The sequence below is a fragment of the Penicillium coprophilum genome, assembly GCF_028826855.1.
Source record: "Penicillium coprophilum strain IBT 35676 chromosome Unknown utg000004l_segment0_segment0, whole genome shotgun sequence".
Taxonomy (NCBI): domain Eukaryota; kingdom Fungi; phylum Ascomycota; class Eurotiomycetes; order Eurotiales; family Aspergillaceae; genus Penicillium; species Penicillium coprophilum.
The window spans coordinates 2,985,929-3,011,396 of record NW_026622723.1 but is presented as its reverse complement, the minus strand read 5'-3'; the positions used below and the strand labels follow the sequence as shown (position 1 = coordinate 3,011,396).

Here is a 25,468-nt window from a genome sequence, read left to right as displayed (position 1 = left end):
TAATCATGCAGACCTGATGAAAGCATAGGGACAAGTTCGCCAGTGGGCCCTGAATTTTGATAATATCCGATCAACGCCTATGTGTGCTAAGTACAAATACTTGGGGTATGTTATGTATACTACTCTTGCGCTGCGCGCTCCGCATTGCGGACGGTAGCCGCAATGACCTTTTGCAACGAAGGATCCAGGCCTTCTGTTGTCTGAACAGGCTGAAGCCAGTTGATCACTTGGCGCGCGAGATCCTTACCCATGGGGTACTCCCTGAGACGGGTCAGCGAGCTACCAAGTGCCTGTGGGAATTCGGCCGAAGTAGGGGGGATTCCAGCGGTCGGGAACTTGATGTAGCAGATCTGCGTCCGTGGGCTGGAAGGCTTGTTGGCGCGCATCATCTCAATAACATGTTCCAAAATCTTGCGCTGACAAGGCGCATCCTGGAATTCGCAAACCATATCGAAGAACTCCTGGCCAAAGCGATCATCGTGGTCAAAGTGCTTTGTGGCGGTATCAAAGATGGCGAGCGGGATAGCACCGCTCAGAGCAGGCGTGGAGTTCATGTTTTGCAGCGCAACCTGGTCTACTTCTCCGTCCGCTCCTGTGCTGGGGTTGATGTCCTCAGCGGTGAGTGATGGGAGGGCAATCATGTCGGCATCGGTGTCGTCGACTTCTTCTTGGATGGGCTTAGGCTTCTGGCTCTCCTCATCAAGACCGAGAATCCGTTGGCGAGCGACCAGCTTTGCGATGTAAATCAATTCCAGCTTTGCATATTGGATCCAAATTGTTCTTGCGCTCTTGCAGAACCGTAGACCACGCTGCATGTAACTCCGGGCCTGTGTCATATCTCCGTGATCATCGAGAACGTGCTTAGCGGCATAAATCCATAAGTCGGCGCTGGTAGGGTGTAGTCGTAGAGCATCGGTGAAAATCATCTGGAGCTTCTTGTGTGCCTTTTGTTTGCGAGCATATTCGATGTACTGGACCCAGAGGTTGATATCGCCGTGGAACTTGCGTGTAGCTCGGTCGAGAACGAAGAAAATACGTCGCTGGCCGTTGAATCCTGCTGACCGAATCCCAAGTCGCTTCACCCGCTTCTTTCGCAGCACATCGAGGTTCATTTCATATTCAGCATAACGCACGAAATCAACCGGCTGTGCACCACGTGCGTTGAGCTTGTGCTCAAAATCAGATCGTTTTTTGACGATTGAGGAAATTTCATCCTATTTATGCTGATCAGCTGTCATTCTGATGGAAGAACTTCGCTTTGCGACATACCTTGGTGAAAATCTTCTTGCGCTCATATTCCTTGAGCTCGGGCACTGACTTCTCGAGGAAGAATCGAGCCTTATCTGTTGCGGCAGACATGATTGCTGTTCACTAAAGAGTGTTAAAAAAAAAGTCGGCATCCCGCATTGAAAAAACACCGATTAGCCCCAGAGGGCGCTTAGCCGCATTAGGTTAGCGCACAGGGTGCTCAGAACCACCGAGGGATCCGGAAGTTGTTTTCATTTCCCTCAGGGGCCATTTGCTCGTGACATCTACTTGTTTAAGTCATTCTCTCTTTCGTTCTTTTTCTTGACGTTCTTTTCTTTCTCAACTGTTTTTTTCTTTTATAGGTGCAGAGATTGCCTTCCCCTCTGTGCCACCATGGCTCCCCGATATAAGGACGGAGATGCCGTGGTCGCCGTAAGTTCTAAAGCGCCGTTCAATGCGGATCGAACGCCACTGACCGGATACTCTTTGCAGATCAACGGCAAATGGGTCGCCTGGACTCACACAGTTTTCGCATATGCTGCGTTTATCAGCGCGTTGATTGTTGGCGTTGCTTTGCACTACCACAAGATCGTTCAAAACGAATACTACGGCTACCCCATTGAATGGTTCCCGTCTGTGTCTGCGACCATCGGTGACCGATATCCCGAACGGTCTTTTTCATGGTTTTTATTGCTATTACTTCCGGCCCTCGGTTTGCTCTCGTCTTTCTGTGGTACATCCTCACTTCGCGTCCGAACTCAACCTTACCCAAGTTGGTTGCCGGCGTGGGCATTTTCCGGACATTAACATGCGGTGGTTGGACCTATGTCACATCTACTGATGACCACGACTGGCATGACATCTTCATGATCTCGTACTTGGTGGCTACCTTGCCGTGGACCTTGGGTTGCCTTGCGCTCAGCCCGAACAACCGCCGTGCGGTCAAGTACCGTAAGATCATGGCCAGCTTGTTCTTTGGTACTTTGCTTCCCTTGATCTACTACTTCATTCAGCACAAGGTCCACAAAGTCCCTGGTGGTGAGTACTTGTCCTTGCGAGGATCCATTGAAAGGTTACCACATGCTAATCAGTCAAATACTTAGCCTACACTAAGTATGCATTCTTTGAATGGTCCCTAATTTTGTTCGATGTCGGTTTCGATGCTATCACAGCTCTTGACTTTGAGAGCTTCGAATTGGTGGTGAGAGATGTTAAGGGCGTTAGCAGAGGGTATGTACCGTGGCTTCCGAAATGACACTGTCCACATCAAATGTATAGTGCCAGAGGCTATATTTGTGTTTAACAAAGAAAACATTGTCTAAGTCTGTGCTCATTAGGCAATTGAAAACGACTGCGGATGCTGTCTTGGAAAAAGAGTGTGTACAATTCCATAACGAAATACAGCTATCCCGAAAATTAACCACGTGCGTAGGAAGGGCAAGCCAGTGGGCAACACCTTTGGCGAGGGCTTCTTCTGGGCTGAGATTATTGATGCTGCCTCGGATGTCTACAATGGGGTAAATTGTATATGTCGACCATTGGCCTCCTGCGTTACTGACAATGGGCTCTAGTTTGTTTTCTGGACCATCGTGACTGCTCTGCCTGTCCTTGTCTGGTGTAAGTAGAATCTATTCCCTGATATGAAAGGGCATTCCTGATTTTGATAGACTTTCCTCTTTGGCATATGGGTATCTCTGGCTACGAGGTTGCCATTGTTTGCTGCACATCTCCGTTGTTTTACGTCATCCCATCCCTGCGATATGCAGCTGCGAAGAATGTTCGCCTTCTCCACCTGGTCTCACTTGTTGGTCTTCTTGGATACAAGTTCCAGGATCCTGCAAACCGCCTCTTTGTAACTGGGTTCGCTCTTTCTACTACTTGTGCAGCATGGACCGCTAGCTTCTTTTCCGAGAGGGCTAACACTCCCCGTCTCGAAGCCCGTATCATGGCTTGGGGAATCGGTCTGATCATGTCCGTCGTTGCCAAGTTCGCATGCAAGACAAACAACCCCCTTTGGCCAATTATGCACGCCGAGAATGGTGGCTGGAACAAAATCGGAATTTTCTTTGCTCTGTTCGCCGTTTTGAGGTCCCAGAGAGGCTCAAACACGAGCGGGGGTGATTACTTACCAGCAGGTGGTAAGAAGGGCTCGTCCATTCTTGCTGGTGTCGGATTTGGCGGTCTGATGTTCGCCATCGTCTCGCTTTTGACTGACTCGAGTACAATGATTTCGTGGGTCTGGGACGGATACCCAGTGCGCGGACCAATCGCAGCTCCTCACGGTGCTCTGACAATATTCGCAATGGGAGCCGGCCTTGTGTACGGCATCTTCCACCCCGGAGTTGCTGGAAGCTGGACGGCCTTCGGTGTCGGTTCCATTGGTGCTGCTCTTCTTACTTGCTATCACCACTGGACTGGATTCTATGGTGCCCTCGTTCTTGCGTTCTATATCATGGCCGTTGCCCCCGTTCTGATTGCATCCAGCGTTCGTCATTCTCCTGCGAGCACATTCGGCATCGGGTTCATCGTTTATGTGGCACTTTTGCTCTTCCACGTTTGGGTTGTCGCCTATGCCTTCGTGCCAGGTGGTCCATTCCTTCGCGAGCACACTGACTGGCTCATGACCACTATGATGCTGTCTATCGGTGCGGGTGTTTTCTCTGCGGCGACCTCGAACTCGACTCGCTCCCGCAAGCCTCACAAGCCCGTCAACCCTAACAGCAGGAAACAGCGATCTTACTATATCTACGTTCTTGCTGTGTTGCAACTACTTTCTGTGTCCATTGCTTACCTTCGCTTCCCGACCAATGACTACACCCCTTATCACAAGGAGGACAAGGTTGTCACTGCTGGTATCTGGACTGTCCACTTCGGTCTTGACAACAATATGTGGTCATCTGAGCGCCGCATGCGCGACGTCATCGGCGAGCTTGAGCTGGATGTCATTGGTTTCCTCGAATCCGACAACCAGCGTATCATCATGGGCAACAGAGACGTCACCCAGTTCATTGCCGAGGACCTTGGATACTACACTGACTTCGGCCCCGGTCCCAACAAGCACACTTGGGGCTCCGCCTTGCTGTCTAAGTTCCCCATCGTCAACTCTACCCATCACCTCCTCCCCTCGCCTGTCGGTGAGCTGGCACCTGCAATCCACGCCACACTCGATATGTACGGCGAGATGGTTGATGTTGTTGTGTTCCACTCCGGACAGGAGGAGGACCCCGAGGACCGCCGCTTGCAGAGCGAGTATCTGTCAAAGCTGATGGGCGACTCCCCGCGTCCTCTGATCCTGTTGAGTTACCTCGTAACCAAGCCGCTCGAGGGTAACTACAACACCTACGTGAGCGAGCGTAGCCAAATGAAGGACATTGACCCTACCGACTGGGACAGATGGTGTGAGTACCTTCTCTTCAAGAAGCTTCACCGTACTGGCTACGCCAGAATCAGTCGTGATACCATCACGGATACGGAGATCCAGGTAAGTAATGTTGTCTCTTCATCTCGACTCCTGCGTGTGCTTGATTTCTGACTGTTTTGTGATTTAGGTTGGAAAGTTCGTCATTGGCGAGCCCGAGCCTGAGAATGAGATGCGTATCCCAGAGGAAATGGTCCCCGTTGGCCGCCGCTTCCCTGCCTTGTTCCGCGGCCAGGGAGTGCGCGGACACCGCTACCACGTCTTCGACGAGCCCAGGTACTGGCAGTAGACAGTCTGCCTGGGTGCGGAGCGTAAACACGCTTCGTTGCGCAAAAGTTCGCCTAAAGAAGATTGAATTTTATGAGTTTGCCATATCGCGACATAATTACGGACCGAATAAGGCAGACATTTCACTATCCTTGAGGCTGTCAATATACCTAGCCTACTTGAGTGACGGGATTATTTTTTGTCGATCGTTTTTTTATTCTACTGTGTTTACTTTTGACTCGTGATTCTCGACCTCCAACATATTCGTACATCGCATGACCCGAGGGACTGGGATTTAATGTATTGCATCCCACATGGTATATGGAATAGGAGATCCTCTAATTATGAGATTCTACCTCACAGAGGATAGTCACATGTATATTCTCACCAAACTCCTTTCACTAGTACTAGAGTACTTTCTCCCTTGCTGCTTTGATAATTTTGTCAACTTGGTAATCATGAGAGAACAAATGAGCAAGCTACTAACAATAATTTTAGCAGTCTCAACTAGCATGTGGGAACCCTAGCAGCAACCAGATCGACAGGTTCATAATACAGCATCTCCGACGCCACCGGAACATCGGGATGTTCTTTGTGTCAAGATGCTAAAAAATTACAAGCCATCCCAAACTCAGAAACTTGAAAGCTGCCGCTTTCGTATCGTAACTTGGATGTTCTTTGTCCTGTGCTGATGGGCGTCCGCTAATAATAGCCCTGGCCACGATCAAAGATGACTCGAATACAACCTAGTCAATCAGATCAATCCCAATCAAGTGAGGTTACCTCGCGTCTTTTTCTCTGCCAAATTGATCTTGTCCTTCAGCATTTAGTATGGAGACATTGAGTATTCAGCATAGGGCAATGAAACCAGACTAGCATGACTGCCCAGGTCTGAGTGCATTCTAGCCCTACTTAGTACTGTATCTAAACAAACGGACTTTCCATGGCTGTACGGATTCATTGATCCCCAAAGCCCTTTGAAGGGTTCTGGTCAAATTCCAGTGCTGGATCTAGACAACGGGGGAAATGCAGCTCGCTTTGTTTCGGAGGCACTTTCGCGATAGGAAATAAGGGGGACCATTGCCAAATCCAGACACGAACTGGGTATCGGTCTCACTTGGTCAGCTCTTTTGCTTGGAAATAGCTGGTTTTCCTACTTAGAAGCAAGCCCTAACTCGTCCCCGCAGTGCCATTTCCCATGAAAATTAATCTAATTTGCTACAGGGCTAGTTTATTGGATTTGAAACACCAGTGTTGGAATGTCTCGTCCAAATTAAGCAAGATAGGAGGAATTACTCAGGATGATCAGGAACATTGGCTTAAATCCTGTCATCTGAACTTGCAAATTGAAAGATTTTCTTTTTGGGTCTGATACACTGGAAAACACTCCTATTCTTTTTGATATAATCATTTCCTAATTGAACATCGATCTTTGGCTTTGCTACCTGCGGTTTCTGTTCTTGTTCATTGTTTTACATGGGCCATTCGAAGTCTGATGACACTTTCTTTTTTTCTTTGAGCTGCCTGGTCTCGATAGCTTGGGTTCCTTAATCTGTTCTGCGGGCTTCTAGCTGGTATTTCTCTGCTGCAGTCCCTGGGAACTTTGATTTGGAGCGAGCGGATACCGACGGAGGGTTGACAAACCGTATACACCTGTTACGATACAGCTGCGAGTAGCTCTGGATGAACCAAAGTCAATTGCAAGAATCTGAACATTGTATAAAGATTGACCTGAAACGCTCTTTGTCAAGGCCCCTCGGCGTATCTGCAATAAGCTAGGTGCGGTCAACAAAGAAGAGGCCTCGAAAAGATATTTTTAATTTTCTTTGTATTGGCAAGTATGTGCATCTTTCTTGGTCGCTCTCTGCTTGTGCTTTGTCTGCTGGCGAAAATAGGTGACCCCGTCTCTGTCTTCTATTAATATAGACCCAACATGTCCATATCTATCCTCGACCACGAACACAAGAACGACTTTCTTGACTTGAGTCTTCTATCGCCAGATCAATCATTATCGTTAGAATAGTAGCAATTGATAATAAGTATGGTCCTCGTGTCATCGTTTTATATATTCTCTAACTAATAGATCAACACAGAGAGGAAGACCATCGATCAACGTGAAAGAATGGTTAGAACACGAGCAATGGCTACGGGTACCCGGCCAAAGGCCCAGCCTCTCCCGGCAAAGCCTACCCAGGCCGAAAAAGCCGCCAAAGCCGCCAAACTAAAGGCTGAGAGGGAGGCAAAAAAGGCCGAGAAGGCTGCAGCGAAGGCTGTAAATGATGCGAAGAAAGCTGCAGTAAAAGCAGAAAAGGACGCAATTAAGGCCGAAGCGAAGGCCAAGAAAGCTGCAGAGAAGGCTGCAGCAAAGGCTACAGCAAAGGCCGCGAAAGTTTCCAACACCAAACTCAGCACAAAACGCGCAAAGAGCACAATGGGCATACCTGCCGCAAAGGCTAAAGCTACCAAAATCACCAAGGCCACAAAGGCCACAAAGGCCACAAAGGCCACAAAGGTCACCAAGGTCGCCAAGGTTGCCAAAGTTGCCAAAGCTACGAAAAATATCAAAAAGGCGAAAGCTGCAAAAAGAGTTAGCGCAGTTCTTGTGGAACCTCTAGCAAATCAATATGAAGAAGAGACAGATGATGACGATGATGATGATGAAGATGAAGATGAGGATGAAGAGAACGAAGATCACATTGAACCACAGGCAAAAAGGCGCAAGATTGCGACTCAGGATCTTCGCAGACCTTATGTCGAAGTCAGCGCGCCTAAAGCAAAGCGTCCGAGCTTCCAAATTGGGGAATGGAACTACATGAGAAAAGCATTTATTCCAGAAGGTCTGGAGAACGAAAATAAAGGACCTCTACCAGACATCTATATTGGAGGCACTGCACCACAGCCTCGTTGGGTAATCACTCAAAATGAAGTCATACAACTTCCTATCAAGCGACAACCTGCCTCCTCAAATGCCAGCTCCGGGAGTATGGAAAAAAGGGAATTTGGAGGTTTACAGTGGATCTTTGAAGAAGGCGATTTCCAGAATTGGGCCGGGCTGGAATACCCAGCTCTTTACGAACTTGCGTTCTTGTGCCTCGAATATACCCTCATTGATTCAAAGATCCGAGAGCAGATCTATGATTCCCTGGCTCAGGGCCCCTTGCCCAAGGAGGCAATCGAAGGGAACATATGGTACCCAGCTCTGCCGCCGATTCCCATCACAAGGCATTTCATTCCAGGATCCTCCGCGCAAACTAGTCGAAAGTCAAGTGATGCGACCTTTTATTTCGGAAGCTATGAGCGCCCAAACGTGGCAGTTCAACGTCGTGATGAACGCCTCGCGCAGCTGTACCCGCAGGCCGTGGCTTCCAGTCTATATATTCGACCGACATCCGAGAATTGGCCGAGTGCTCCGCGCTCTGCAAGTCCAGATCCAGAAAACGAGGATGGTAGCGAAGAAAATCAATCAGTCAAGTCCAGGAAGTCTGTGAGAGGGAAGCTTTACCGGGAACGAAATCCAGTGGACACTTTCTCCGGACCGACAGCAACTATGTCTCTTCGAAACGAGCAGAGCATCAAACAAGACATGGAACAGGCCAGCGAGCAAGATTTCGAGCAGGACAGCGAGCAGGACAGCGACGATAGCCGGTCAGCTAGGTCCAGGACGTCGTCTGCGTCCAGGAAGCTTGACCTGGAACTAACCCAAGAGGGCACTTATTCGGAGCCGACAACCCCTGTGTCTCTTGAAAATCATGAGAAACATGCACGACTTGGTGAGTTTGAAGATACCTAGTGTAGTTGATTGTCCCATTCTCTGTATGTTTCTTTGCATTATCCTGTATGCATTCAGGGTGGTCGAATAATTTAACCACGGGTGTGCCGATGGATCGATGTATGCGAGTGTTTCATCTATACTGGAACACAATGAGCTACATGGAAGCAGCCCGATTTGAAGTGTCTAACTTGAGTCTTTGGACTGGTTGTCATATTCTGAGGAACAAGAGGGCTGATCACTTTCACATTATTCATTGCTCTTTACCTGTTGCACACTGACTATATATTCGCGCAATATGGTAACTAATCGGCTCTAGGCATAGCCTCGGAAAATGGTTCAATATTTGGTGACGGTGATGACTTCGAAGATAACACTCAAGCAGAGCCTGGCTCGGCTCGAGACTCTCGAGAACAATCTCCTAACAGCCTCTTCTCTGGCTCCGGGTCCGACAGCGAGGTCAGCGCTTCTCCCGATAGCAATGAGCAAAGCAATGTCAACGTCGCTGACGATAATAGCGCCCAATCGACGAATAGCCTGTCCCCAGTATGCCATGATGGGCTCTTCAGCCCTGGACAGATTGATAGCTATTATCGCGAGAGGAACAGAGTTTGTAAGTAAAGTTCCCAATTGAGGTATTTTCAGCTGTTTGATTATCTGCCCCCTTGATCAATTATGCTAATGTTTGTTTCAAGTTGAGCAGGAAAGGCTAGGCGGACTTGGACCTCACGAAGCGCCAGAACGAAAGAGCCAAGCACAATCCTCAAGCTCTGGGACGGATGTATGGGAGCCAACCAGAGCCGTAATGGGAAAAAGAAGTTTCGAAGAAGAGCTCGGAAGTTCAAGTAAAAGAAGTCGACTGGAATCGCCATTAACACCGTCACTACCCGCCACTCGAAGAAAGATTCCGGCTGATACCAGGGCGGACAATGTTATGACATTCGCAGAGATGCTACAAAAGCAACGGGAGGAAATGCGAGCCACTGCAGCAGAGAAAATATCAGACAAACCGCCGGTGGCACTCTTGAAGAAGGCTACGCAAAATCAGGCGAGTGCAAGATTACAGGCGGATGCACCTAGTCCTGAGATTCTGCCTAATCTGCAAGACAAGTTCCTTGAACAGACTAAGGCATATCTCAATGATCCAATCCAGAGGGCAAAACATTTCCCTGACCCTCTTGCTGTCCGCCGAGCTAGGGTGTGGGCAGGGGAGGAAGTAGTGGGCTATGAGATCAAACCCACAGTCGACGCCACACTTCCCCCTTGGTCTGAAAGGCATCGGCCTTTCGGTCAATGGCAGGATCCGGTAAGTGCCTCGTTCATGAGAATTTTGAGAACCACGCTGACCTACTCGATTAGATTGGGGTAGCCCCTGGGCCTGCGATGCGCACAAAGGTCTCGAGATGGAAAAAACGGAGCAGGGGACAAAGTAAGAGAAGACCAAGACCAGCATCTGCAAAGGAGCAGTCAGTCAGTTCAGCCCGGTGGTCCCCGTTTAGATAAATGGGTTTTGTGTTTCTCCGTGGCTTCGTAGTCAGGCTTGGAATATTCATATGTTTGATTGTTCGTTTTCGAGTTATATAGGTCAGAAGTTTTGGATGTCTATGCCTTTTTATTTAAGCTCACTTTGACTTTTAGCACATGTATATATCTTCATTTGACCGTCATCATTGTTTGAATTAGTGTTCATTTCATTCTCACAGCACTAGGTTAACGCAAATCGTGTATACTGTACATCGTGGTTGTATGTCTTTGAGATTGGAGCAGAGACCCTAGGACCCCAGCAGGATAATTCCAAGCTTGTTAGTCTTTCATGTTGTCCCGTTGTGGAATATGCCAGCCATTATCGCGTGCAACATCCCATTGCATGGTATTCAAGTAAATTTCATGCTTATAAAGAACAACTTTTATCCAGAATTAGATAAAGTGTGTCCGAAAAAACCCTTACAGGTGTAAGTGAAGGACTTAATCTATACAACAGGTTCTAGCATTGATAGGCGTTGCTGAGTGTCACGTGCGAACAGAACAAACAGCTCACCCGCCGTCTGGTATCTTTCGTCTTTGTTCGCGAAAGTCGGATCAATTTGACACCCTGGGATAATGGATCAATCTTGGAATTGAGATATTATATCGAGGCATACAGCTGCATTGATCGTGACTGATCTATCGTCGCTGGTCTAGAACAATCGCGGCTGCTAGGTTTGCCCTAACGGCAGACTCACGATGTTCACTTTCACTCCCCTCCTTGGGGCTCAGTCGTCATCTTCGAGGGCGTCGCAGTCTATCCTGGAGCTTGATGGAGGCATCAAAATTCTGGTGGACGTTGGCTGGGATGATAAGTTTAATACCCTTGATTTAGCGGAACTAGAGAAGTGAGCATGCGATCAACGCGTTCCCTTCAAATTCAGATGAGCTAACATCATTTTCAGGCATATTCCTACACTTTCTCTCATTCTCTTGACGCACGCGACGCCGGCACATATCGGCGCTCTAGTCCACTGCTGCCGAACATTCCCCCTCTTCACGCAAATTCCAATCTATGCAACGAATCCCGTCATCGCCTTCGGCCGTACGCTCCTACAAGACCTTTATGCCTCCGCTCCGCTTGCTGCTACATTTCTTCCGAAGGCTTCTGTTTCAGAGCCCGGCGCATCGTCAGCAGGATCTACGACTGTGTCAGGCGGAGATACCGAAGCCGCTGACAACACAAACCGAATACTTCTTCAATCGCCGACAGCCGAGGAAATTTCTCGCTACTTCTCCCTCATTCAGCCACTCAAATATTCCCAACCACACCAACCGCTCCCATCGCCTTTCTCCCCACCGTTGAACGGACTTACTCTCACGGCCTACAATGCCGGTCACACCGTCGGTGGAACGATATGGCATATTCAGCATGGGTTGGAATCGATTGTTTATGCAGTGGATTGGAACCAAGCTCGTGAGAGCGTGGTCGCAGGCGCTGCGTGGTTCGGTGGATCTGGCGCTAGTGGAGCAGAAGTCATTGAACAGTTGCGCAAACCCACGGCCTTGATCTGCAGCACAAAGGGAGGCGATAAGCTAGCACCTTCGGGGGGTCGGAAAAAGCGAGATGATCTCCTGCTCGACATGATCAGAAGTAGCCTTGCGAAAGGTGGAACAGTCCTCATCCCAACAGACACAAGTGCGCGAGTTCTTGAACTGGCCTACGCACTAGAACATTCTTGGCGCGATGCCGCGAATGGCGACAAGGAAGATGTACTTCAAGGATCTGGCTTGTATCTGGCCGGCAAGAAGGTCACCAACACAATCCGACTCGCCCGAAGCATGCTGGAGTGGATGGACGAAAATATTGTTCGCGAATTTGAAGCAGCGGAAAGTACAGATGTCACAAACGGACAAAGGACAGGTGGGCAGGATAAGAGCTCTAGCAAGGGCGGGGGACCATTTACTTTCAAGCACCTCAAGATCATTGAGCGCAAAAAGCGACTTGAGAAGCTCCTGGCAGAACCCGGACCTAAAGTAATTCTTGCATCCGATACCTCATTGGACTGGGGCTTCTCAAAGGATGCACTTCGACAAGTAGCAGAAGGACCGAACAATCTATTGTTACTGACGGAGTCCTTCCGCATGGACATGCAGACTCAAGAATCGAAACCATCACAGAGTTCGCAAACAATTGGAAGCATGATCTGGCAATGGTACGAGGAACGAAGAGATGGTGTGGCTCTAGAGAAAGGATCTGATGGTGAACACATCGAGCAAGTCCACAGTGGTGGACGAGAATTGTCTTGGACAGATGTGCAGCGAGCCCCTCTCGATGCTGGGGAGCAGCTGATATACCAGCAATATCTCGCTACCAAGCGCCAACTTCAGGACACATCACAAACACTTGGCCAAGAAACCCTGGAAACCGCCGTGGATGCCCTCGATGATGGATCGAGCTCTACCTCCTCTGATGACTCAGATCCTGAACACCAGGGCCGCGCGCTGAATTTCTCGGCCTCACTTGCACACGCTACTCGAAGCAAACTTGCCGTCAGCGACGAAGATCTAGGCATCAACATCCTTCTTCGTCGAAAGAACGTTTATGATTACGATGTGCGCGGCAAGAAGGGCCGCGAGCGCATGTTCCCTTACGTTGCACCGAGAAAGAAGGGAGACGAATATGGAGAGTTCATTCGCCCAGAGGAGTATCTTCGGGCCGAAGAACGCGAAGAAATTGATATGCAACAACGGCGTACCGATGCCGAGACTAAACTGGGCCAAAAACGACGATGGGATGATGCAGCTGGTCCCCATGGACGCAAGTTGTCTGGCAGCGCAACAGGACGGAAGCGTCCTCACATTGATGGCAAGAAGATTGACGATGACGATCTCAGCCTTGTCTCCGATGGCGAAGACGCTGATGTAGCTGCGGAGTCCGAAGATGAAATAGAAGGCCAGTCTTTCGAAGGTCCTGCGAAGGTCCTTTACCATAGCCAGACCATCACCATCAACGCTAGGATTGCGTTTATCGACTTCATGGGCTTGCATGATAAGCGCAGCTTGGAAATGTTAATTCCACTAATCCAACCTCAAAAGTTGATCCTTGTTGGTGGCATGAAGGAAGAGACATCAGCATTGGCAGCTGAATGCCAGAAACTGCTGACAGTCAAGCTCGGCGCTACCAGTTCTGACCCCACGTCTGACTCGGGTGCCATTATCTTCACTCCGTCGAACGGCGAAGTCATCGATGCAAGTGTCGATACAAATGCCTGGATGGTCAAGCTGAGCAACACGCTCGTCCGACGCTTGAATTGGCAGCATGTCCGCAGTCTCGGCGTGGTTGCTCTCACAGCACAATTGCGAGGACCGGAGCCTATCGCCGCCGAGACCGGGGACGCTGAAATCTCAGGCAAGAAAATGAAGCAACTGAAAGACGAAGCAGCCTCTTCTGCTGTCGCCCCGACATTGGAGCAAACAGACACAAAAGCAATTGACAAGGTGGAGACCTATCCAGTACTTGACACTCTCCCGGCTAGCATGGCCGCAGGGACCAGGTCTATGGCTCGCCCCCTTCATGTTGGTGACTTGCGATTGGCTGATCTCCGCAAGCTGATGCAATCCGCTGGTCACACTGCCGAGTTCCGGGGCGAAGGAACCCTTCTCATCGACAAGTCCGTAGCTGTGCGCAAATCCGGAACGGGTAAGATCGAAATCGAAGCAACGGCGCAGTCTTCCATAGGTCGCCCTACTGGTCGTGGGATTGGGAGCTTCCTTGCTGTCAAAAGAAAAATCTACGAGGGCCTGGCTGTTGTTGCAGGCAGCTAAGGTTATGCACGTGATATGTATTTCTATCTTCTCCCGGTGTATAATTTCATGATCAGCAAAGCCTTCATAGCCACTTCTTTCTTCCAAGCACCAAGAGATCTATAATCGAACGACCTTTATTCTTCTGAAATCTTGCTCGAGTCAATACCGCAGGTAGTATTCTATTCAAAAACAAAACGACTGTATCATCAACGCACAATTTTAACCCGAAACCAACGTGACTCACGGGTCTTTATAAATGCTCAAAACTCCGACAACCTGAGCATAATCTATATCTAATTCTTAAGCTGTAAAATGGAAACAAAAGTTGTTGTCGTGGTGTCAGAGAAGAATCTGCCATCTAAACAGTGATGTCGCCTGACTCTTCGGAATCATTGCCGTCGTCCTCGGTGGGAATTTCTCGTATGATATCATTGGTTTGAGGGCCAGTGTACTTTCTGCAGAAGGAAATGTCAATATCCACTTGAATCACGATAGACGAACTGTTGGCTTTTAGGTATCTTACCCTCGAGCTGCAACCCACCACCATATCATAGCAAAAGCTGCAATAAAGCCGCCAACACAAACGGCGTAGTTCCTGTGTAGAAAATGTTAGCATGGACTTTTCGCAACTGGTCATAAACCAGGTCCAGGCGGCTTACATATTTGCAGGTGTCACAGGAAGCTGTGGGGGGAAGAAAAGAATTGTACTGATGAACAAGACCCAGAAAATGGCAATGTAGTTGATAGAAGTACCCCATTTGCCGAGCGTGAAGGGACCTTCAATAAATTTGACTTTGGATTTATAGAGTTGATGGGCGAGAATGACAGAGACGTAAGACAGATCTAGTGCCGGGGCAGTGATATTGAATATTGCAGTGGCTGTTTGCGTAGAGCCAATGGCGATGCAATTCAAACCCATGCTGAAGATGACCACAAACCACACTGCATTCACAGGGGTATGGGTACGAGAGTTGACCTTGGATAGGAACCTATAATATATCAGTACTGATCGAGTGCAAAGTTTAGACAGCATCCTACTTTGAAAATGGAAGCGCATTGTCTCGGGCAAAGGCATAGGCCATTCTTGTATCTGCCAGCATGGCTGAGCAGCCCGTGAAGAATTGAACCAAAATGACAAATGCCCACATGATTGTGCCACCTCGCTTGCCACCGGCATTGAGGAAGATCTGGGCTGCCGGCATACCGGTAGGAGAGGTTAAAATTCCCTCAAAATCTGTTAGACAGAAGCACATTGAGACAGTCAGGATCCATCCGAGCGCCCCGGATACTAGAACAGCTGTTTGGATAGCAACTGGTCCTCGCACGGCAGCATCATGGGTTTCTTCAGACATACTACAAGAAACGTAAATGTTAGAATGTAAATCAGTGGAATATCGGGGTCGCATACTGTGTTGTTCCATCGTAGTCGGTCATTGTCCAGGCAACAGATAAGAAGCCCAGGAAAAAGGAAAAGACCTTTGATCCCCATCCTGAGCCATCAGTGAAATTGCCAAAGACCCACGACGCTGGCTGTAGGTTGGGGGTAAGGGTTATCAGCGCAATACATATGCATATAGTCGCCCCAACTGGAGCAAAGCACGCTCGTTAATACAAGTTCAACAACTAAGTTCCCTTGATACATACTGTTTATGGGAGCAAACCAAAGGATAATTCGATGCAAGGATTTTGTGGTCAATGAACAAATCACCCCAAGGATGCATAGAATTGCAATTGATACCAGAACGGTCTCCAGTGCTGTTCTGGAATAATATCAGCTTAGAAACACAGCAACTAGAGCTGGCTAACTTACGGTGCATACGAATACTTGCCATCGACAAAATCTGAATTCATACTTACACAGGCCAGCAACATCTGACTGACCGTGTATGCCACACTGGAGACTCCTGCTGTCTGTCCCAGGAGGTTACACCAGCCCTGAATCCAGGAGAAGATAGGAACCTGGTCGGGAGGCACGACGTGTTTTGTGACAAAGTACATCCCTCCAGCCGTGGGGTATGCCGATACCAACTCTGCCACAGAGCTTCCAATGCACATAGCCATGCATGAACCGATCAACCAGCACCATACAGCTGTTGCTGGGCCGCCAGCCGCTAACGGTGCACCAAATGTTGCGGGCACGGAGCCGAGAACTCCCAGAATAGAGATGGCATATGAGACGGTCGACCACTTAGAAAACTCTCGTCGTAATTCCTAGTCCGAGTAGATCAGTATCAGATTGTGCCCCACTATGATTGCCACAAGGGCTTGAGCGGACTCCGGAGAATACCTGCTTATAGCCGATGCGAGCCAGCAACAGCTCATCATCGTCGTGAATAGTCGCCATTGAAGGTTCAAGAGGAGCTGGTATATCGCCACTTTCTTTCCTGGACTTGCGATCCGGGTCTGGTGTTACGGTTAGGCCCATGATAAGGAGTATGTGACCAATGTATATGCAAGGAGCTTTAGGGGACCAAAGATAAGGGAAAAAGAAAAGAGAATTCTCCGGACTCACAGGAGACTTGTATTATATCTACGATGTACGGAGTATAGTCGGCTCAGGAGACCGAGCTAAAGGGGAGCCATCAAGGTCGGGAAATAGACGGTGAGATGAACACGCCAGAGAATAATACAAACCCTCTAAGAAGCTCGATCCGAAGCTAGGATTGGACATCTGACGTGATTGGAGGGAACATGATAAGCGTAGAACTGGTCAAAAATGGCCAAGTCATGCAAGACCAATTGCTGTGCATGAGGTGATGACACGATAAACAGAAGGGTTCCATCGAAGACACTCCGAATGGGATGGTCTCCGAATCGCTAGTCTGTCTCTAACACGGAGTTACGTCGAGTGCATAATAGCGGGTGACACTATATTTTCTTAAGGACAGATTGACAAATTCGAAGTCATTTGAGAATGCTATAATAGTAATATTTAAAGAAATACAACATACGGAGTACAAGTCAAGGAAATATAGCGAATCCAGCGAGTACAAGACCCACGTGAAGAACATCGGAAGCACGTAAATCCGAGGGAGTTTAGGTGGTCAATCCGGTATATCGTCAACACAGTCACTTGTTATTTGTTATTCCCTAATTCCGTTTCGTACGTGATGATTCGTTGAGACTTTGTGTCTTTTTTCTCTATCTCTCAATTGTGTGACCTCTCTCGCCTTTTCCCACCCCGCGGCATGATCCACCATGGCCGACCCTTCAATGTATAACACAATGGGTCAGGGATCTACCGACCCCTCCAATCCACAGTACATGGCTCAAGCTCCCTCTCAGCAATACCCTCCTGGATATCCTCCTGGTGCCGCGCCTCCACAGCCAGGAGCGCCTTACGCCAACCCAGCGCCGAATCAGTGGCCCGCCTACGGCTCACCGCAACAAGCGGGTTTGGCGAGTCCCGGCAGCGCATACAATGCACCGCAGCAGGCAATGGGTGCAGCAGGAGATCCTGGCGTGGCAGGTCTATCCTCTCAGATGAGCGGGTTGGGGATTGCAGCAGATGCGGGGGCTAGGACACACCGGAAGAAGCACCGTCATGCTCACCACGACATCGGAGGTGGTGCAGCACCCCCGCGCAAGGATTTAATACTGGCATAGATCAAGGAGGCTTGCAGCAGCCGCAGCAGCAACCGCAGCAATCGCAGTTCCTGAACACGGGATTGAACCAGCATGCCGACCGACCAGTCTCCCCGGCGGTGGGGTTAGTATCTGGGCAGTCTGTCCCCGATATACCTGGCATGCCGAGTGGTGCAGGCTCTGTACCTACTTCAGGCCGAATTGACCCAGAGCATATCCCCAGCATCCCGCGATCGCGCGACCTTCCCGCTCAGTACTATTTCAACCATGTCTACCCGACAATGGACCAACATCTCCCCCCACCAGCGGCGATTCCGTTCGTGGCTCAGGACCAGGGCAACTCATCTCCTAAATACGCCCGTTTAACGCTCAACAATATCCCCTCCGCCTCTGACTTCCTTACCTCGACTGGCTTGCCATTGGGCATGATCTTGCAGCCCCTCGCGCCTCTGGATCCTGGCGAACAACCGATCCCCGTGCTGGACTTCGGGGATGTTGGTCCCCCGCGATGCCGACGATGCCGAACTTATATCAACCCATTTATGTCCTTCCGATCTGGCGGCAGCAAGTTCGTCTGTAATATGTGCACGTTCCCGAACGATACGCCTCCTGAATACTTTGCGCCCCTGGACCCATCCGGTGCGCGAGTGGATCGCATGCAACGTCCTGAATTGTTGATGGGAACTGTGGAATTTACGGTCCCGAAGGAATACTGGAACAAGGAGCCTGTGGGCCTTCAAACCCTCTTCGTGATCGATGTCAGCCGGGAGTCGGTTCATCGGGGATTCCTCAAGGGTGTTTGTGCGGGTATCAAGGATGCTCTGTACGGTGCTGATGATGGACCATCAGAAGGCACTGAAGGCGATGAATCATCACGAAAATTGCCCGTTGGAGCGAAGGTTGGCATCGTTACATATGATAAGGAGGTGCACTTCTACAACCTGACCGTATGTGTTTCTCGCCCTGTGATGCTTTCATCTATTAACATATCCACAGGCGTCATTGGATCAAGCTCAAATGATGGTTATGACCGATTTAGAGGAGCCATTTGTGCCATTGAGCGAGGGTCTCTTTGTGGACCCATATGAATCGAAGTATGTGATCAACTATTCCCCGTTTCCTACGGATCACTAACAATATTCAGGTCTGTGATCACTTCTCTTCTTAGCCGGATACCCAAAATGTTCTCTTCTATCAAAAACCCTGAGTCGGCTTTGCTGCCGACATTGAATTCGGCGCTCTCCGCCCTGCAGGCTACAGGTGGCAAGATTGTCTGCGCGCTAGCTAGCTTACCTACTTGCGGTCCGGGGCATTTGGCAGTGAGAGAAGATCCTAAAGTTCATGGAACGGATGCGGAACGGAAACTTTTCACCACAGAAAACCCAGCTTGGAAGAAGACGGCAAGCAAGCTGGCTGAAGCTGGCGTGGGCTTGGATCTGTTCATGGCAGCCCCTGGCGGCACATATCTCGATGTGGCAACAATCGGTATGTTGAAAGCCTCATTGCACCCCATACAATCTATCAGCTAACTTCATTCATAGGACATGTCTCTAGTCTCACCGGAGGCGAGACCTTCTTTTACCCTAATTTCCATGCTCCACGCGATCTTCTCAAGCTGCGGCAGGAAATCACTCATGCCGTCACTCGTGAGACGGGATATCAGACCCTGATGAAAGTTCGATGCTCTAATGGACTCCAAGTGTCCGCCTACCACGGAAACTTTGTCCAGCACACTCTCGGTGCTGATTTGGAGATTGCTGGTGTCGATGCTGACAAGGCCTTCGGCGTACTCTTCAGCTACGACGGGAAACTCGATCCTAAACTGGATGCGCACTTCCAGGCCGCCTTGCTTTACACTTCCGCAGACGGTCAACGCCGTGTGCGATGTATCAACGTCGTGGCAGCTGTGAATGAAGGAGGCATGGAGACGATGAAGTTTGTCGACCAGGATGCCGTGGTCTCGGTTATTGCCAAGGAGGGTCAGTTGAAAAATCTATTAAAAGCCGTTGATTGTCTTTACTGACACCGTTATAGCCGCCTCGAAAACCCTGGATAAGACCCTCAAGGATATCCGAGCCAATATCTCAGAGAAGACAGTTGATATCTTCAGTGGATACCGCAAGATCTTCTCCGGCTCGCACCCGCCCGGTCAGCTCGTTCTACCTGAGAATCTGAAAGAGTTTTCAATGTACATGCTCAGTTTGATCAAGTCGAGAGCGTTCAAAAGTGGACCCGAGTCATCAGACCGACGGGTGCATGACACGCGCATGATCCGGTCAATGGGCTGCACGGAAATGTCCTTGTACCTCTACCCTCGCATTATCCCCGTGCACAACATGCAGCCGGAAGATGGCTTCGCGAACGAGCACGGACAGCTCCAAATCCCGCCCTCCCTGCGAGCCAGCTTCTCGCGTATTGAAGAAGGTGGTGTCTACATCGTGGATAATGGCCAGGCGATCATACTCTGGCTGCACGCGCAAGTCTCACCCAATTTACTGGAAGACCTATTCGGGCCGGGCCAGGACTCCCTCCCGGGTCTGAACCCCAACACTTCGTCCCTGCCTGTACTCGAGACGCATTTGAACGCACAGGTGCGTAACCTGCTGCAGTACCTGTCGACAGTGCGCGGGTCCAAGTCCGTAGCGATCCAATTGGCCCGGCAAGGCCTAGACGGGGCAGAATACGAGTTTGCCCGACTTCTTCTGGAAGACCGGAATAACGAGGCCCAAAGCTATGTGGACTGGCTGGTGCATATCCACCGCCAGATTAACTTGGAGTTAGCTGGTCACCGCAAGAAGGAAGAGGGCGGCGAGGGCGCATTGGCTAGTTTGTCGGCTATGCGCGCTCCGTATTGGTAGATGCCTGATCCGGAAAACTCCGTCTTAACCCCGTCAGGCACCGTTTTCTGCTGGTTGGTTCCTGTCAAGACTCTGCAAGTAAGCTGCAGCGGAGGAAGTGGAGGACTAATTGGTGGGGGCCATAGGGGCCGGGACCCAGCTCATTCCAGGGGAGGTCCACGGGCGACTGTGGCGCTGACTTCAGTGGCTTCTAAAGACACCTAAGCAGTGGAGCACCCCGGGCTCAACAGAGTGATGGCTAAACAGAGTACAACATAATTGTGAGACATGGGAAAATTCATTTGTGTATACCAGGGGTAGTTTCTTTTTATTATTGCGAGTTTGTGTCACAATCTCCGTGCACATGGCGAATGCCCTAGTCATCCAGTTCACAGCTATCGGAGCCTATTCAAGATGGTGCAAAACTAGAAATCCCGCGGACAATGGGACACCTAATCTGGGATCACTGAGATTTTCAAGAGTACAATGTAGAATGCCAAAAAAGAATCCAGACTCGATCGCCAGGTACGGGTCAAGGTACGGTCAATCACCTAGGCCCCAACGTCAGAGGCGTCTAGTGGGCCCCGGTGTTACTAAGGGCGCCATTGGTACAGGGCCTTTGACACCGAAGACTATTCCAAGATGTATTCTAATATTATATGCAGGTGGATATTTTTTATTGTAAGAGGGTCTAAACTGTGGAGTGTCAGCTCCCACCTACCTACTGTTTCAAGGATATGTTGTAGGTATATATCAGATTTATCGTGCATTGGATTTGGGCCACAGGCCGGTTGGATTGGTAATGATGTGTAGTAATTTGTAGGAGATATTATGACTGGCCCAATTGACCTTTAGAATATTACATCCTATATTGCACAAGACAATTGTCTGGTAATATCCGGCTTGCCACCATTATGATGCTAAAGTATACAGCATATACACCTTTCTCAACATGAATGGCTCATATTTGCCCCCTCTTCCGACTTTAATCTAGATTCTGAATTCTTTCCTTTCTACCACCATTAACCCCGAATGTAATCCGAAGGAATTGGATAGAAAACTTCCATGTGGTGGCCAGCACCGACATCCATAGAACGAGCTCCAATCCCCAGTGGTTCCTGGTGCAAATGCCAGCTCAGTGGCTGTGCAGCCACGCAGCCGAGATTCTCCCATGTTCTTTGCCATGGAATTTTGCTGGTTTGAAGTTTGTGAATCTGTTCCTTTGATCTGTATGGAAGAACCGCGGATGAGACCGGATGGACATGACGTGGGGTTCGGGGCAAGGAGATGGTTCGGGCGACAAGTTTTTGGAACTATTGCCACGATGTTCTTGAGGTTTCTAGGTGAGAGTGGGGTGGTTGACCATAGTATATTGTAGAAACACGCAGAAATTGCTACATCCACGCACTTAGCCTAGACTATGGTCTATAGGGTTATAGCGTACAGATACGAATTCCATGTAGCGGTGATGCCTTTGGTAGCAATGCGTTATGCAGTTGATAATAGATCACTTACTCTGTACATATCTGATATATAGCATTGTACCTGCCCAGAATATGTTATATGGTCTATGAAACTCGAATAAGCCCTAGAGGCGACACGCTCTTGGTTCCACTTTTTCTGAAATTCTTTTTTATTCTTTTTATTCTTTGAATTTCTTTTTTTTTTCCTCGCCTTTTTGCCTTTCGATTGACCCACAATTCCCTGAATCGATCCATGGCTCCAAATGTGTGGGTGGCTTTGCACGTTTTCTAAGTGTATGCATCTCCCTCGTTCAAAACTTATATAAACCTCCTCGATCACCCCGGGGATTTCTATTCTTCATCACATTCACTCCAGTACAATCAGTACATTCTTTTATATTCACTCTCTTCAGTCTCGAGATTGACTCTCGTTGCACTCTTTACATCTGTCGATCAGATTCAAAACTACCAACTACATCACTCTCTACATCCCAAATCTTTTCAAGATGATGTTCACCAAGTCTCTCGGCCTTGCCGCTCTCTTCACCACCATCGCCTCGGCTCTTCCCCAGGACATGATGGTCCGTCGCCAAGGCATGGTCCGCCGTGACGGCGGCGGTGTCAAGATCACCAACAACCTCCAACAGGACGTCTACGCCTGGTCCGTGGCCGGCGACGTCGGTCCCATGCAGACCATCACCAGCAGCGGTGGCACTTACTCTGAGACATGGCGCACCAACCCCAATGGTGGTGGTATCTCTATCAAACTGGCCCTCGACCCTGACCAGCACGATGTGCTCCAGTTCGAGTACACCGAGGCCGGTGACACCATCTTCTGGGACATGTCTTGCATTGACATGCAGGCCGGAAACAACAAGTTCACAGATTTCGGCTTCTCCGTCGTGCCTTCCGATGAAACTTCCACTTGCCCCAAGGCCATTTGCAAGGCTGGTGACACTGCTTGCTCTGCTGCTTACCTCAAGCCCACTGATGACCACGCCACCCACGGCTGCCCCATCGATACTGCTCTTGAGTTGACTCTCGGCCAGGCAGCATAGATTGGATCCTGTGCTTTTTTTGATTTGCCGGTTGAACCGCGCATCCTTTCGTTTTCATACCTTTCACATTTGCATCTAGCCCTAGCTGGCAGATGATTTCTTTTTCTTTCTTTTCATATATTACCCCAGATGGTGATGCTTTTTTGAGATGAGATTGGTGATTTTATTTTTTGTTTTTCAACATGTTCGGTTGATTCGACATGTCTTCTCCCCATCTATAGCAGGTTGATTCCCGCTGGGGCAGAATGTCTCGTCACGAGCTATGATTTCTTACGGTTTTGGAATACCCCCGCACTTGGATGGAATATGGAAAAATGGGAGTTTTATACATGGGGGAGAGAGATAGACTTGCGAATAGACATATGATCATCAGATCTTGAAGATTTACTGATTATGAAATATACGATCTTTACCTTCCAAACCCCTCCTTAATCTCGTATGTTAACCTTTGAACATTTGCCTGTCGAGAAGCAAGTGAAAAATGGAATCTCAAAAAACTTGAAAATCCCTGGGGCAAAAAAGGAAATCCTGAAAAAGACCCAACGGCACAAACAGGTAAAAATTCCGAGTCCACAAATGATCACCTCAAACATACGAATAATAGTGGAACCACGACGTTGTCAAACACACAAAGAACAAGTATAATCACGATCTAGAACAAGTGATAGACAGGGACCCTGAAGGGACCCCAACGCACAAATCTCCTATTCGTAGATCTAGCTCCACATGTCAGGGCCATAGTCGAGAATGTCGATCCTCCGCCAGTCGGATGGGCGGATGGCGTTCAAGATATCCACTGAGGGGTTGCGTGGCTTCAAGATTTTCGATTGGAGATTCCCGACCTGAATCTTCAATATGATTTGGTCGATCTTTTTTCGCTTTTCGGTCAAAGGACCGAGATGGATTGATTTGGTCATGATCTGCTTCGATCTGCGCTCTACGCTGTGAAGCCATATGTTTTACGGTGTTGTCATTCGGGTGTAATGCGCGCGTTTGATCATATTAATTTCGTCATAGGGCTATAGACTGCTATGTTGTACATCGTATGCTGTACAACCGAGTCTAGTACACGTGGGATAAGCAGGTACAAAACTCAAAGTGCCGAGTTATCCATTCATGTCTATCAAACACCGTTTGACAGGACTGTTCCTATGAAGAGGCGATATTGTTTATTTGGTCGAACCACCCGTCTTTAACCATGGAAGCCTTCGCCTGAATGTTTGGGAAGAACTGACGGGGGCGAACCGGTTGAAATCAAAAGCTGATTATTAAGGTTCCTCCATCCAATGGACTTGGTTATGCTTAAACCTTTTTCCCACCTCTTGGGCCGTTTAGTCGATTTGAAACGTTTCCACTCCATCCGATGCCAAGACCGCCGGCCTTCACTCGGCATGGCTTAATTCTTGGTTGTGCAGTCTAGAACCACCGTTCAAGTGTGGAGATTTCATTTCGGCCAACTCTATCCCCATTGAACACGACGTACAGTATATTTGGCAACGCGAATTAATGCCTGTTACGGCTGCCTAGATGTACCGGGTGGTCCCGGGTAGAACTGTGAGTCACGGGCTTCACCGTAGAGAAAGCAATCAGGCAGGTCGTATTTGTCACCATGTCAAATTTCCATATTAGTCAACAATAGGCTTCTCTTGACGGTGTGGCACCTACACATGGCACCGACACATGGCACCTCTTGATGCCCGACGACCTGAACAGCTCAATCACGTGACCACCTGTCAACAGCATCCAGCTTGAACAGTATGTTGTAGTATTATCTCTTTTCAAACTATGATTTTCTGGCTTCCAGGGGTTTCTTTGTCTGGCGATGTCTACCAGAACGGCTGAATCCAAGGCTCTAGGCTTCTTGTAGACATCAAGCGAATCTATGTTGTAGATTGAAGTTTCATTGCTGCCGATATTGAACTAGAACAAAAGCCTTCAGGACCCAAAGTCATGTCTATTGTTGCATATATTGATGAATCAAATAGATATATAAGAATAGGAAGTGCATTGGAGAGAAGAGGTGCTACAACTAGGATGCGTAGGGATGGTGTCACGTGACCAATAAAATGTTCGTTGTCGAGATAGAAGTTTGTATGGAAAGTAATAAGAACACAGAATTAGTCTGGAATGAGCAGGAAACTGGAGTTGCAGGAATAATGTGTGAGAAGGGGAGGGAACAAAAGGAGGGAACAAAGGGAGGAATTAGGCGAGATCGACCAGAGTCAAACCGGAACAGACAGGTAGTGGAAGATCCTAGGCACTTCCCTCATAGTACACATGCAATGCATGTTACTACTAGGCCTCCTACTGTTGAGTACCAATTTGGAGTTAGATTGCTCTTCCTTTTATCTTACAATTTCAAGAAGTTTGTTCATACAGAGACATATTAATCACTATGCATACTCAGGGAAGCTCCATAATATTAGCTTCCGACCCTTGGACTGGTTTCTTGAGACTTCATTCTCAATAAATGGTCGAGTCTAGTGTAGCCAATTGAAAAAGGAAGCAAACAGCATGTGCATGTCGCATGGGTATCTCAACTATGTACA

The 25,468-nt window shown here is 48.9% G+C and overlaps 8 protein-coding genes across 8 annotated transcripts; 5 read left to right on the top strand and 3 right to left on the bottom strand.

Annotated features, from left to right (window-relative positions):
* Positions 1–119: 119 nt before the first annotated feature.
* N7500_005567 (snoRNA-binding rRNA-processing protein UTP6) lies at positions 120–1,359 on the bottom strand (the record flags this gene model as incomplete). Its single annotated transcript, XM_056676711.1, has 2 exons — positions 120–1,214; positions 1,270–1,359. The coding sequence occupies 2 exons, from the start codon at positions 1,357–1,359 to the stop codon at positions 120–122; spliced, it is 1,185 nt and encodes a 394-aa protein (XP_056531711.1).
* A 282-nt stretch (positions 1,360–1,641) lies between these two features.
* Positions 1,642–4,959, top strand: N7500_005566 (uncharacterized protein; the record flags this gene model as incomplete). The annotated part of the gene is made up of 7 exons (XM_056676710.1): positions 1,642–1,998; positions 2,022–2,286; positions 2,352–2,478; positions 2,681–2,765; positions 2,820–2,865; positions 2,916–4,729; positions 4,797–4,959. 7 exons carry the CDS (start codon positions 1,642–1,644, stop codon positions 4,953–4,955), a joined length of 2,853 nt encoding a protein of 950 aa, XP_056531710.1. The 3' UTR covers positions 4,956–4,959.
* A 2,057-nt stretch (positions 4,960–7,016) lies between these two features.
* Positions 7,017–10,205, top strand: N7500_005565 (uncharacterized protein; the record flags this gene model as incomplete). Its single annotated transcript, XM_056676709.1, has 4 exons — positions 7,017–8,703; positions 9,022–9,311; positions 9,406–10,008; positions 10,062–10,205. Coding segments are annotated over 4 exons (2,724 nt in total), but the record flags the coding sequence as incomplete, so codon positions are not given.
* Positions 10,206–10,925: 720 nt separating this feature from the next.
* On the top strand, positions 10,926–13,994 carry N7500_005564 (cleavage polyadenylation factor subunit CFT2; the record flags this gene model as incomplete). The annotated part of the gene is made up of 2 exons (XM_056676708.1): positions 10,926–11,074; positions 11,132–13,994. The coding sequence occupies 2 exons, from the start codon at positions 10,926–10,928 to the stop codon at positions 13,992–13,994; spliced, it is 3,012 nt and encodes a 1,003-aa protein (XP_056531708.1).
* A 340-nt stretch (positions 13,995–14,334) lies between these two features.
* Positions 14,335–16,320, bottom strand: N7500_005563 (uncharacterized protein; the record flags this gene model as incomplete). Its single annotated transcript, XM_056676707.1, has 8 exons — positions 14,335–14,431; positions 14,500–14,571; positions 14,636–14,965; positions 15,015–15,329; positions 15,385–15,562; positions 15,621–15,736; positions 15,787–16,187; positions 16,264–16,320. 8 exons carry the CDS (start codon positions 16,318–16,320, stop codon positions 14,335–14,337), a joined length of 1,566 nt encoding a protein of 521 aa, XP_056531707.1.
* Positions 16,321–17,174: 854 nt separating this feature from the next.
* On the top strand, positions 17,175–20,419 carry N7500_005562 (Sec23/Sec24 family protein; the record flags this gene model as incomplete). Its single annotated transcript, XM_056676706.1, has 6 exons — positions 17,175–17,541; positions 17,589–18,508; positions 18,558–18,655; positions 18,706–19,046; positions 19,103–19,540; positions 19,596–20,419. The coding sequence occupies 6 exons, from the start codon at positions 17,175–17,177 to the stop codon at positions 20,417–20,419; spliced, it is 2,988 nt and encodes a 995-aa protein (XP_056531706.1).
* Positions 20,420–22,367: 1,948 nt separating this feature from the next.
* Positions 22,368–22,919, top strand: N7500_005561 (putative extracellular thaumatin domain protein; the record flags this gene model as incomplete). Its single annotated transcript, XM_056676705.1, has 1 exon — positions 22,368–22,919. The coding sequence occupies one exon, from the start codon at positions 22,368–22,370 to the stop codon at positions 22,917–22,919; it is 552 nt and encodes a 183-aa protein (XP_056531705.1).
* A 716-nt stretch (positions 22,920–23,635) lies between these two features.
* N7500_005560 (uncharacterized protein) lies at positions 23,636–23,836 on the bottom strand (the record flags this gene model as incomplete). The annotated part of the gene is made up of 1 exon (XM_056676704.1): positions 23,636–23,836. The coding sequence occupies one exon, from the start codon at positions 23,834–23,836 to the stop codon at positions 23,636–23,638; it is 201 nt and encodes a 66-aa protein (XP_056531704.1).
* Between the last annotated feature and the right edge of the window lie 1,632 nt (positions 23,837–25,468).